At 40.9% G+C, this 13,457-nt stretch overlaps 1 protein-coding gene across 1 annotated transcript in view; it reads right to left on the bottom strand.

Annotated features, from left to right (window-relative positions):
- The window catches only part of vgll4b (vestigial-like family member 4b), a 69,229-nt gene that overhangs the window by 21,748 nt on the left and 34,024 nt on the right, over positions 1–13,457 (bottom strand). The window contains exon 3 of the mRNA XM_079857249.1: positions 821–992. Within this exon, the coding sequence (XP_079713375.1) occupies positions 821–992 (172 nt within the window). The remainder of the gene's footprint in view (positions 1–820; positions 993–13,457) is intronic.

Here is a 13,457-nt window from a genome sequence, read left to right as displayed (position 1 = left end):
CAGTGTGCTTTTCAGAAGGAGGGGCTTCATAGAGACAGGAAGTAAACAGAGCGTTACTGACAGACTGGGAAGAGAGGAGCCGCAACAATGGAGAATATGAGGAACATAATCAACATTCAAGCAGGAAAACCTGTTCTAGTAGAGCCTGAAAACATTGCCATGCTAATTAGCACTTTAATCTCTGAGCTTCTGTTGTTCTCACCGGCTCTTGCACTCGGATCCTAATTTACAGGACAAATTGGTGGTCATAAATCAGTGCGCTGCTCTGCCCAGCACCAGTGTGGCTTCTCTCTTCTGAACAGCAGCTCTCGTGTCCCAGAATGCCGCTCTTCCAAACGGGTCTGGAATGTAGGGAATGTTGAGCTCTGCCATGAGGGCTCGGCCAGCACTACACACAGCCCATGTGCTCGTGCTCCACTGCGAGCTCGGGAATCCCAGGAATCCCAGGCCTTCAGCACATTCCCAAGCATTCCCGAAGCTCTTTCTGCAGGAACACTGCCCTAACTTAAAGGGATAGTTCACCCAAAAATTAAAATTAGCCCATGATTTATGGACTTCAAAACAGGAACAGCCATTCACTGCCATTATAAAGCTTGGAAGAGCCAGGACATTTTTTAATATAACTCTGATTGTATTCGTCTGAAAGAAGAAAGTCATATACACCTAGGATGACTTGAGGGCGACTAAATCATGGGCTAATTTTAATTTATGGGTGAACTATCCCTTTAAGTTGGTTTCTAAAAATGACCAACCAGATTTCCACGTTGGTGGAACACACACACACACACCATCCAAACGTGAAATTATCGGTTCCACTTACAACTGTGCGGCGAACAGCCGGCTCATCTTGCAGTCGATGTCCTGGTCCGGTTGGTCCGCGCTGTGTTTCCTCTTGCTGGGGCTGATGGGAGGAGGACCGGTCCGGTGATTGCTGACCGCAGAGGACAGGGACATGGACTGCATTCTGGACTCGCCTCTCAGAGCAGCCTCACCTGCAAACACAACTAGCATTAATAACACGGTTACAGTCCACCGTATCGCAGCACTAGAGTGGATTCTGCTTGTGTAGGGCTGCCCTCGACTGAAGTTTTTCTAGCCGACTAGTAGTCGTTCATTTAAAGGGATAGTTCACCCAAAAATGAAAATTCTGTCAGTAATTACTCACCCTCATGTTGTTCCAACCCCGTAAGACATTCGTTCATCTTCGGAACACAAATTAAGATATTTTTGATTAAATCTGAGAGTTGTCTCACTCCATAGGCTTCTAAGTTACTGAAACTTGCTGGCCCAGAAAATGTATTAAAGACATCGTTAATATAGTCCAAGTGACTCCAGTGGCTCAATCTTAAGTTTATAAAGCGACGAGAATACTTTTTGTGCGCAAAAACAAACAAAAATAACGACTTTATTCCACTTTTCATTTCCTTCTCTCTGGGCCTCGGGTCTTTTCACGTAGTGTTTAAGCGTAGCGCGTCTGTGTTGCACGTCACCACGTATCACACATGACCAGCGTCGGCCAATAGTGAGCCTACGTGGTGACGTACAACACAGACGCGCTACGAATTTTTGGGTGAACTATCCCTTTAAGCCATCAATTTACTAATTGTGCGTTTATATTAATAAATCATAATAATGAGCCTTTAATTGCCTATATAAAATACATAGCCTAATCAGCGCACAAATTCACACATAAAGCTTGCCACGGCGCACCGGCAAACGTAATGATTATGAATGTGTTGTGAAAAAAAAAAAAACAGAATGAGACCGTCTATACATTTTAAGTAAGCAATAAGGTACGAGAGGCTCTGCTTCACGTCGTGCCTAACAACGCCCTTTAGCCGTTACTTATTCACGATACAGCACTTGCCTCGAGTACCTTATTGCTTTTATAAAACGGTTACCACACAATATTAAAGTAAAAAAAAAAAAAATGCATTAGTGCAACTTTCATGAAGTTAAATCAATAAAAGCATTCCTTCCGCTAGAAAAAAATAGTCCCTGACCGTGAACAACAACGTTCCATTGTGTAATATGCATGAAAGCTCAAATAAAAACAACAAACCGTTCTCAAACTTTGTCTCATTCCTTTTATTAAGGGCGCAGTGATAAATAGAACCGTTGGGTGAAGCGGTCATAGCCGTGTTTTATTGTGAATAAAGCACATAGCTGACCAATCAGAATCAAGGATTGGAACTAACCATTTTATAATAATATATTGGTAATGTTTTCTGTGTCTTCGGCAGCAGAGATCAAGTCAACGATGTTGACTTTCATGCGGATTACATAATCAGAAAATGTTTATTTCCATTGGAATCTGTTCATTCAAACGTTAAAGGAGTTTTAAAGGAGTTATATGGAGTTTTCAGCGGCCTCTAGCGGTGATGTTTCAGATTGCAACCAATAATTTTTCAAGAGTGCAAAGACAGTAGACGAGGCGAGAGGCTCGGGGCGCATGCAGGTCACGTCACTGGATTTCGCGGTAAATCCGACCCGGCACCTTCACATAAAAATAAGAATACTTGCTTTCAGAGGTAATAGCAAAACCCGCAAAGTGGATCATTTTAATGTGAGATTACAACCCCTTCACACACAGGCAATAAAAAAGGATTAATTTTAGTAGAAAAATACATAGAGCACCTTTAAAATGTCAAGCTTTCTATAGATATATTTCTCATGTCTGTGAGGCAAGTATACGCCGAGTTCAAGAGCTAACAGACAAAGCGCCATTCTTTAACAGAAGCACAACTTTTTGTTGTTATTGTGAGTTTACAAAAGTAAAAGTAGACCCTTTACAGTTTGCATTACTCTTACCTGAATGGCCGAAATGAGGGAGTATTTTAGGTTACATGCAGTGATGCATGTCGTGTAGTAAGCGCTCTCTCCACACAAACACTTGAATATGCACCTAATAATAGCACACATTTATCTAGATTAACATTAGAGCGAGTGGACTAGTAAAGTTGCTGCTACTTACATGTTTCAAGTGATAAGCCATATTTGAAGTCGATAAACGATAGGCGAATGTTTGGGTCCTTCACAGCCTGTGGGATTTCGCCACTTTTCCAAGGTTTTTTTTTTTTTTTTAAATGTATTGCAACTAATACAATTTTGGTCGACTATTAGGGGGCGGCCCTAGTGAGAAGTGCATTGCAAGACGTTGGATGGATTCAGCGGTTAAAATTTTCTTCTAAAGTGTTTGCAGAGTAATATCATTTCCTGAGAAAACGCAATCCATAGCAGTTTAATAAAGTATGTTTAGGAGATACGAGCATCTGGCATGAGGAACATAGCAGTGGGTCTTCATGTGATAATACAAACTGGTGTGCGGTTCACCGCTGTGTATATACAGTCAAACCAAAAATTATTTCAGACAACATACATAATTTTTTATATTATTTACTAGTGGGTGCAGGACACTATAGTTCATTTATGCAAGTTATCTGAGTAAATGTTGGTTTAACTGTATGATCTGATCCCAGCAAATATTGATAAAGATGCGAGAGAGCAGACGACAACCAACCGAAGCGTAAATAATCCACTCTATAGAAGAGTCGTTTACCAATGGATAAACACGAGTAAACATCAATGGATTCTGTGCAAACAGTTCCTCACTCACTATGCCATCCATCTGTTGTTAAAATCACTTTAAATAATTAATTGGACTAAATTAAAACCCATCTATATGAAATGTATTATATCAGCCACCAAGCTGCCCCATTAAAACCCACAGCGGTCGACCACTACATTATATTACACATGAAAGCTCCAGGTCAATATAGGCACTGCTTTGATGTTGATTTTCAGATCATAAAAACCATCATATCACACAGAGAGAAGAATCACAGCAATCACCATAAACCCACTCATCATTCTTTCCTCTGACATGGTTCTCTATTTTAGTTTCAAGGACACTTGACTAGTATCTCACCACCATATCAGAGCAGAGAAAGCATCAGTGACTGATGAACTAAAGCACTTTGAAAACTCTGGATTGCATTGATACACTGAGGCTGCAGTCTCAATATTTGTACAGTAAATGCCTTCACAATCTTTGCCTTTTATTTGCAATCAAATAGAGAGCACAACAAACTTTGTTCTCTGCAAACGTACTGCATTACGGCTGTCGAATAAAAATGTAAATTGTCAAATATTTAAAAAAAACTGGTGTGTCAAGAGGCGCGCGAGACACAATGTCGTGACTGACGCGGTGTTTTTGTTAGCTCATCCAGTAATAACTTGAAAAATGCCGGAAAAGGCCTGCTGACGAAAACCCTCTCAGTCGGAGGCAAAAATTGTGCAATAACACTCGACCAAACCTGCACATCAGTCAGAGCTGAGTGTGTGTGAGTGTGTGTGTGTGTCACACACATCAGCTGAAACACTCAACAGAAAGAGCTCAGCACTCGCTCAGATCTGGTGTTTTTGATGATCAATATGTAGATGTAGAGAGTAGAATTGAGTGTTTCTGAATGGCAGTTTGCTGTTGTGGGCCCTATTTTAACAATCTGAAATGCAAAAATGCGAAACCCAAGTAACTTTGTGGGCGGATCTCTCAAATCTAAAATGTGTTGGTCTGAAGTCGCTTCATTACTCATAGGTGTGGTTTGGGCGTAACGTGAAATAAACCAATCAGAGCATCATCTCACATTCCCTGTAAGAGCAGGTGCGCTTGTTCCATGGCGGATTGCTATTATAACGGCGGATTTGCAGGAGCGGTTCACAGCCGAGGAGACCGACGTTCTCGTCAGGGCCGTAAAACACAGAGAAGTGACATTGGGGATGGAGAAACACACCCAGATTAGCTTCGCTTAAACAGGCGTATGATAATTTGGGTAAATGTGTAAGCTAGATTTATGCCTATTTTTTCACATCTTCATGGACACAACAATGATTTCCCTCGTGTGGAATATTTTTCCTTGTAATAATGTATGGTTTGCAAAAATGAAAACTGCTGCGTCTGTGTAGATGAGAGAAGCAAAGTGTGTGTGTGTTGTGCACACGCTACATTATGGCCAAGCATGAACCCTTAAAATAGCCACTGACTTTAGACGAGGTTTCTCCTGGTCAGTGGAGGAATTGTTTTCTGAAACTGCAAAATAGCACCAGGGAACGTTTGCGCCGGAACACGCCTCCTCTTTTCCCTGAACCGCCCCCGGGAGCGCAAGTTCATTCCCTAATTTACCGACGTGCGTCTGTGGAGGGAAAAGTCCGCTGTGCGTCGGGAGCAAAATAGGAATGATACATGCGTCGCTGTACAACGTCAATTACGCTGGGTGCAAGAGAGGGCCCTGTGTGTTCATGTAGTTCATTACGCTGTGTGTTAAAGTGTGTTTTCTCAGGTCACTGATGCACAAACACAGTTTAACGCAGTATTGTAACCTATTGTTCCTTCCATGCACATTAAGGAAAATTGTTTCAAAACTTAGTGCACTTGAAAAAGTGAATGTCATTTCATTTCAATAAAAGATGTGATGCTTGATTTGGTTTATATTTGCTTATTGCGCTCTTGTGTCATAGGAGACAATACAGCACTTTTTCCCTCTAACATCAAGTTTTGCCTTTAGAATTTGAATATAATTTGAATTTTTATAATATTTAAGAAAGCCATGTTTACAGCCCTAAACTGCACTGGAGGATTAGAATGCAAACAACAACAACAACAACAACAACAACAGGGATGTGTCTCTCGAAGCGTCATTACAACACTGTGCTGGAAGATTCCTCTCAATCCACTCAAATATGAGACGCAGCACAAGGGCACTCGGTGCATTTGCAGGCACTGTGTGGGAGTTAGGCCGGAAAATTACAACTGGCACGCTCTCTCCAATGGGACTTTCCACTTGCGATGAGGTTAACTAAGCCCGAGAAAGTGTGTACTAAGCCAGACCTGACTTTCACAGCAATGCACTGCATTGGTGCATTTATTTACAGAGTAAAATGATGAATACAGATGGTAAGAAATAACCTCTCCCACACTAAAGCCTCATAAAATAAGCCATGCATGCATTCAGTCGACTTCAGAGTCAAGTAAACGAAGGATAAAGCTCAGATGGACGAGCTCACGAGGTACTTCCCAAAACAAGCGGCCTATTTTCCCGACTGGCATGTTTCGGCTCGTCGGTCCGAGCGTCATGGCAACGGCGCTGACATCATCGTTTTTGGCAAGAGCCGGAGCTGCTAATAGAGAAAAGCTTTAGACGAGCACAAACGACCACAACACCCCGACACACGATAGCTTACAGTCGAACCAAAAGACATTCAGACACCAGATATCATTTTTGATATTTCTTTACTAGTGTGATCAGGACACTATAGTTCATTTCTGTAAGAGAGGAGAGCAAAATAAAGTAAACTGTGACATATTATACCCAAAATATTCTTCATACAGAGACTACCAGTAAAACTTTGGGACCAATAAAGATTCGGACACTTTGAGCTGATCATGTGTTGCTGAAGTGTGTTTTCTTTAATTGCTAATGCTCTTTTTACACACAGACTGAACAAAATTAAGCATTGCTTGGTGATTGGTTGAGCTAAACTGGTATTATCTAATTGTGTAGTTAAATTTAACAGCTGACAGATATTCAACATAATTCATGTGTGAGACAGTCTAACAGAAGGACGGACAAAACCAGTCAAATATCAACTGAGTTCTGCTCATATTTTAGTACCATTTTCTAGCGAATAAACTGATAATGTGAGAAATGTTGAAGAAGTCTGAATACATGTTGGTTTGACTGTGTGTGAGTGTGTGTGTGTGTGTGTGTGTCTCCAGAGGTGTGGGCTGCACTGGTGCGATTCATTTATCATCACTGAAGAACACTGTACAGAGACAGGCGTTGAGTGATGAAGAACAGTGTTTGTAGAGGAACAGGGCTGGGAAACACTGAACTACAGTCGGTCTTCAACGAGCATCAAGTGTTGTCTACAGCACTACTTGAACAGGATTGCTTTCTCAAATGATAAATAAATAGTTTTACACACAGATGTGAGGTTTTCAAGCAGAAAAAGAGGTCAGAAAGGAGAAAAATCCAAAAATTACTTAGAATAATTGCATTTAATCAACGATCATGCCATGCACTGACACGTCTGTAGTTATCACTAAAGTGACCGTGTCGAGTCTGAAATGTGCTTTTGCAGTGCAGTCTGAGGACAGCTGAGCCAAACCGGTCACAGGAAATATCATCGCCTAAAAGACCAGAATTCAAAGACGGCAGTTTCACGTGGAGCGTTCAGAGATTTCTCTCCTGAATTGTGCTAAGAAACGTTGCCTCATCTTCTCTTAAGAGCGTTCCGCACATTCAGCTGACATGAACCACACTTTCAATAAACGAAAAACCTATCCAGTGATGAAATGTTTTCTGTGTTGGCACGAATCTTGTGCGATGTCCTAAACTGCCGGGATAATCACACAACGCGCACACGTCCGCTAATGACACGTCCGATTCGCAAACTGATTGTGGTGTGGTGTGGCGTGGTGGATAAGACACATGCCTTTGGTGTGAGAGACCCGGGTTCGAATCCACTGTGAGACACCAATGTGTCCCTGAGCAAGACACTTAACCCCTAGTTGCTCCAGAGGCGTGCGACCTCTGACATATATATAGCAATTGTAAGTCGCTTTGGATAAAAGCGTCAGATAAATGAATAAATGTAAATGTAAACTAATGACTCCTTTGAACCGATTCACTTTAATGAATGGTTAAAACAACTGATCTGTCCAACACTGAGCTCACGAGACGTCTGAATCGGTGTATAACAGATCGGTAACACTTTACAATAAGGTTCAATTTATTAAACTCTAGTTAACTACATTAGATAACATGAACTATTAATAAACTGCACTTCTACAGCATTTATTAATCTTTAATCTAATGTTAATTTCACCATTTACTAGTAGCCTTATTGAAATCAAAGGTTGTATGTTAACATTAATGCACTGTGAAGTAACATGAACAAAAAATGAACAGCTGTATTTTTTATTAACCAACATTAACAAAGATTAATAAATACAGTAACAAATGTATTGCTCATGGTTCTTGTTAGTTAGCCTAATACATTAACTAATGTTAACAAATCAAACCACATGTACTGAGAACACCTCTTGAAATAAGAATGTAAGTGTGCTTACCCTATGTTTTCTAGTAAGAGTGGCTAGCTAGATTTAACCTTAATAAACTATAGTATTTTCAGGTTATTTATATGACAACGTGTAGAAAACTAACCTGAGTGAGGTGAAACCAGAAAAAAAAAAAAAAAAAAAAAATTGCAAAGCAAGTTGTTGTTAGCTAGCTGCTAATTGTATTCAATTGTATATTGTAGAAAATTAGACTATTAGTTAAAAAAAAAAAAAAAAACGGTTTAATGCTACTTTTTTATTCTACTTTTTGATATTGATATGATTATACACCAAAATAATTATTGGGTCTAGCAAAGACTGATTTTATCTTACAAAGCTGTGAAATCCAGTGGTAAATTCACAGCTTTAAAAAAAGAAAGAAAAGAGGGCCAGAGAGGATGTCCGTCGGCCACCGAAGACCAACACTGACCCAGGATAAACCCTGTAACGCTGACAGATTGCTTTTGTAAGCGTCACCTAAAGTCACACATACTCCTGGAGTTGTGATGTGGTTAATGTGGATCCACCAGGAGAGAGAGCGGCTATGCTGATGGTTCAGCGCTCTGCGCTCATGTAAAGCCTGTGGGACAGAGTTCGCAGGTAACACAGCGTTCGCAACTGAATCAGTACATTTTATGTGCGAGAGCTTGGTTAAACACGGAGAGAGCGCCAGGCACAGAAAAAAGTGTGGCAAACAAATCAGGTTCACCAGGTTCAATTATTTTAATCAGCAGGATCTGCCGGTCGATCCGCTCCACTTTGCTGGTGCTCCTAACGCCAGTGCTACCAAGTAAAAAAGTTGATTTCGAGCTCTGTTTATGATTATTATCAATGCTGAAAACGGTTTATATTTTTGTGGAAACAATAACATTTTATTTTTTCAGGATTCTTTGATGATTTTGATGCATTTATTTTAAAAATAAATCTTTTTGTAACATTATAAATGTCTTTACTGTCACTTTTGCTCAATATAATGCAGGATAAACTTTTAAAAGGTAGTGTACATTCCAGTTTTGATTTTAAAGGGGACATATCATGCTAAATCCACTTTTTTAGCCCTTAAATGCATTTTGTTGTATATTTGGAGTGTTTAGAAGTACAGAAAAGTTTAAATTATTCTCTTCAGGTGCTTCGTTGATATCTTTATATTCTGTTTTGGCCTTATTTTTCAACCTGTTCTGATTTTTCTGTTCTCTATGACGTTTTGTGAACTATTACGTCACAGTATTTGCAGCGGAACTGCCAAATAAGGACATCGACTTCCAGCCCAACACTTCGAGCGATCCGCCATTTTTATTTCTCGCTGTGATTTTGTAGTCCAAGCTAAAAGATGCAGAAGTTACGAGAGGGTAAGTTAAAATGTTCGGTTGTTGGATGTAGTAACCCACACGCTTCATTACACCGTCTAATGTAGATGAACTGCCGCGCTTGTGACAGGGCGCATGTTTAACTGAAAGAACGAGCAGAGAGAGAGAGACCCGGTCACGCGCACGCACTCTCTCTCTCTCTTCGGAGCCAGGCGAAAGTGTAAACAAGACTTCACCGTCTCCAAACTATACGCTGTCTTGCTCTCTCTCCCTCGCACATATTAATCAAAATAAATCGACACGGTGGTAAAAGGTCGGAAGACCAAAGTTTCATGTGTAAATACAGTAACACACCATTGCGATACATCCATATGAAGACGTTGTTCTGCAGGTTCGTCGTCTTCATTTTCATCTCGCTCCGGCTCCGACTCTGGCTCGAACATGTAAGGCTGGCTGGACAAGTCTTCCGTTGTTGACATTTTGTTAATAACGTGTGAATAAAAAGTTTCTGTGCCGCTAGATAATCGTATCTCTGCTATCAAACTACAAAAATGGCCGAACGGGGTGGAGTTGAACCGAGTGTCACCTGGAGAGGGGGCGGGGTATGAAGTGTCTCATTTGCATTTAAAGAGACCGCACCAAAACGAGTTGCTCTCAGACGCACATCAGAAAAGGGGTAGAAAAGGGGCCTGTGGAGCTATAATAATGAGGAATTCAGACCCAAGCATTGCAGTTCCGCTTTATATAGACCACAAATGTATGATTTATATGTAAAAAGGAACGATTTAAAAGTCTCCTTTAAAATGGCATATCCATAATTACAAAAGTTTAGAAAAAGCAAGGGAAAGTTTGTTCAACCACTTGTCATGCTTACGATTTGGTGCAAGTGCAGGGAATGAATGCAATCTTTAAATCATGACAAAAATATTATATATGATTCATGCACTAAGCAGCTTGTGTTGCTGTTTCTGATAAATCGGAAAAAATCAAACGCAACTTCAGCAAATCACAGAAGACTCGCTGTCTCAGAGGATGTCGGAGTTAATAGACTTGCTCCGCTAGTGAAAAGTTTTCAACTCCAATGGCACTGAAATCAAAGTTTGTCTGCGAAACACTAATTCACCGTCTTCCTCCGGGAAAGCAAATCTCCAGCTCGATTTCCTCTCTGCAAAACCCACACGCAGACACCCTTCACACGCTAACGCCTGGAGAAGAGAGAGAACTGAACAAAGCTGCTCTCAACAAACCTGTTGAATTTCACACTTCAGCGAGTCTGTATTTTCTGAGACGACGAGGATAAACCTCCTCTGGAAGCGCAGGAGCCATTAGAGATGCCTATCAGCGTTAGACGAGACGAAGCCAATGTCTGATCCATTGAAAGACTGTCATTATGAGCACGAGTGATCAAAGTCCAGCTCGACTACTGGAGACTTCAAACGTCAAGCCAGAGAGAGATTGTGTTACAGACCCGAACCCTTACACACACTAATACGCTCTCCTTTTAAAACCCATGTTTTCCTCTACGTTTCCTCTTCCGTCGACACTGAGACGGCGTTTTTATTAATGAAAACAGCTTTTTGAAAACGCCGTCTTCTCGTTGTAGTGTGGACTGAGAAACGATGACGTAAGTTTAGTCATGTGACACCAGGGGCGTAATTTGTGGGGGGGGTTGGGGGGGGATATAACATATTTAAAGATTGCATATTTAAATCTATGCATTACAACCCCCCCAATATTTATACCATGATCACATGAAAAATATGCAGACCCAAACTTCAACCCCCCCAATGTTCAAACCAAATCTACGCCCTTGTGTGACACATTATATAGATATTGATGTTTATAGCGGTATTGTGCCTGTTATCTGCTATTCACTCTCACACTGTTGCTGAAATATGTGACTTCACACACTCTTCATATCACAGTCCTGCAGAGATGACAGAATACACTCACATCTGCTGTCCTGCGGTGAAACATGAGCAGTTTTAGCGTTTTACACCAAACATATAATAGTGAGTGAGAGCGACCTGGACCATCAGTGAATGAGGAGATATTCTGCTCAATAAAATGATCCTGTCAGAAGAATTGAGCGATAACTTTATTATTTATTTCTCCGTCTGGATCGTCTCTGTGAGATTTAGTGAGGGTTTACGCATGCGCAGTAAAGGGGAATTTAGCGTTTTCAGGAGTTTCAGTGTGGATGAGAAACATTAGGAAAACGCTAGTGTGGACGGAGAGCCGCTTTAAACGAAAACACCCTTTTCAAATGTATCCGGATTAATGTGGACATTTTCAGAAGACAACAAGACGACAACATCCAACGCAAATGACACTTTTGTCTCCTGATCATACTTCCGATGCTTGCAGAACAATGGCCGCCTTTCCTTTACAGCGTCTGAAATCTGATCTTCTCTGACCAGCGATTCACACGGAAAGATTCATTCGGAGAGATTCATACGGAGAGATTCACACGGGGAGATTCACACGAAAAGATTCATTCGGAGAGATTCACACGGGGAGATTCATTCGGAGAGATTCACACGGGGAGATTCACACGAAAAGATTCATACGGAGAGATTCACACGGAGAGATTCACACGGAGAGATTCACACGGAGAGATTCACACGGAGAGATTCACACGGAGAGATTCACACGGAGAGATTCACACGGGGAGATTCACACGGGGAGATTCACACGGGGAGATTCATTCGGGGAGATTCATACGGGGAGATTCACACGGAGAGATTCACACGTCTCTTTTAGAGGGAACTGTTAAACAGGAATGGGTTTATTAGGGTCTTATCGTTCTGTTGCCTGCAGCTCTTTAGCCTTCAGCAGCAAAGATGACAGTCAGCGTTTCACCCCTGGCTCACGGCTCTGCTTCTAACACACACACACACACACACAGACACACACACAGACACACACACTCAGCAAGCCACTGCTGCAACATGGAAAAGGCCAAACGTTCCTCCTCCTGAACTCTGTGATCCAGGGAAACATGCTCTCCAAGTCCAGCGATACACACACTGCCACTCAAAAGTTTGGGATTGGTACTTTTTAAAAATGTTTTTTGAGAGTCTCTTCTGCTCACCAAGCTGCATTTATTTGCTTTAAAATATTTTTTAAAAACAGTATTAATATGAAATATTACAATTTATAATAACTGTTCTCTATTTGAATATACAGTAAAGTGTAATTTATTCCTGTGATCAAAGCTGAATGTTCAGCATCATTACTCCAGTCTTCAGGGTCACATGATCCTTCAGAAATCACTCTAATATGAGGATTTGATGATCAAGAAACATTTGATGATTATTTTTAATGTTGAAAGTTGTTTTCAGGATTTTTTGAAATGGACTTTCATTTATTCTAATTCATAGACTGTCAATGGAGGGACAGAAATCGCTCAGATTTCATTTAAAATATCTTTTTTTGTGATAAAAAGAAAGTCTTACGGGTGTGAAACAACAAGAGGGTGAGAAACTGAAGACAGATTTTCATTTTTAGGTGAACTATCACTTTAAAACACAACTGTCTATGTTTACATTCATTCTGCATTATACAAGCATTTTGAGATGCAAGTTTTCTGCATCTGAGAATCAATGTTTTCTCCCAGCCCGAAGCGTCTCAGTTCAACTCGTCAATGGAAAACATTCCTGCTCTCACATTAGTAAGTGAATAGTGTGTTAAACAAGCGTTCATGTAATTCCCACAAGGCTTGCTCAGTTTTATAATCTCCCCAGCTCATAGTAAAAGAGTCCTCAACATCATTGGTGTGAAGAACAACGAGCATAAAGATAAGATAAGCTTGTCTGTGACCTTTGAATGGCTGCGTTCAATCAATTCCAGATAAAGTGCAAAAGCAAAGTTCAGCGAAGCCAACGAGAGCTGCACGTTTCGACTCGGCAGAGACAGAAAGCCATGCAGAAACAGAGCTATTTCCAGGCCGATGCTGTAATAGATTAGCCATGTGCTCAGGACATTCTCTGGCACACAGTATAAATAGCTGGAGCGCCAGCCGTGCAACA

This window comes from Squalius cephalus (genome assembly GCF_949319135.1).
Source record: "Squalius cephalus genome assembly, chromosome: 22".
Lineage (NCBI taxonomy): Eukaryota > Metazoa > Chordata > Actinopteri > Cypriniformes > Leuciscidae > Squalius > Squalius cephalus.
This window is presented reverse-complemented; position numbering and strand designations above follow the sequence as displayed.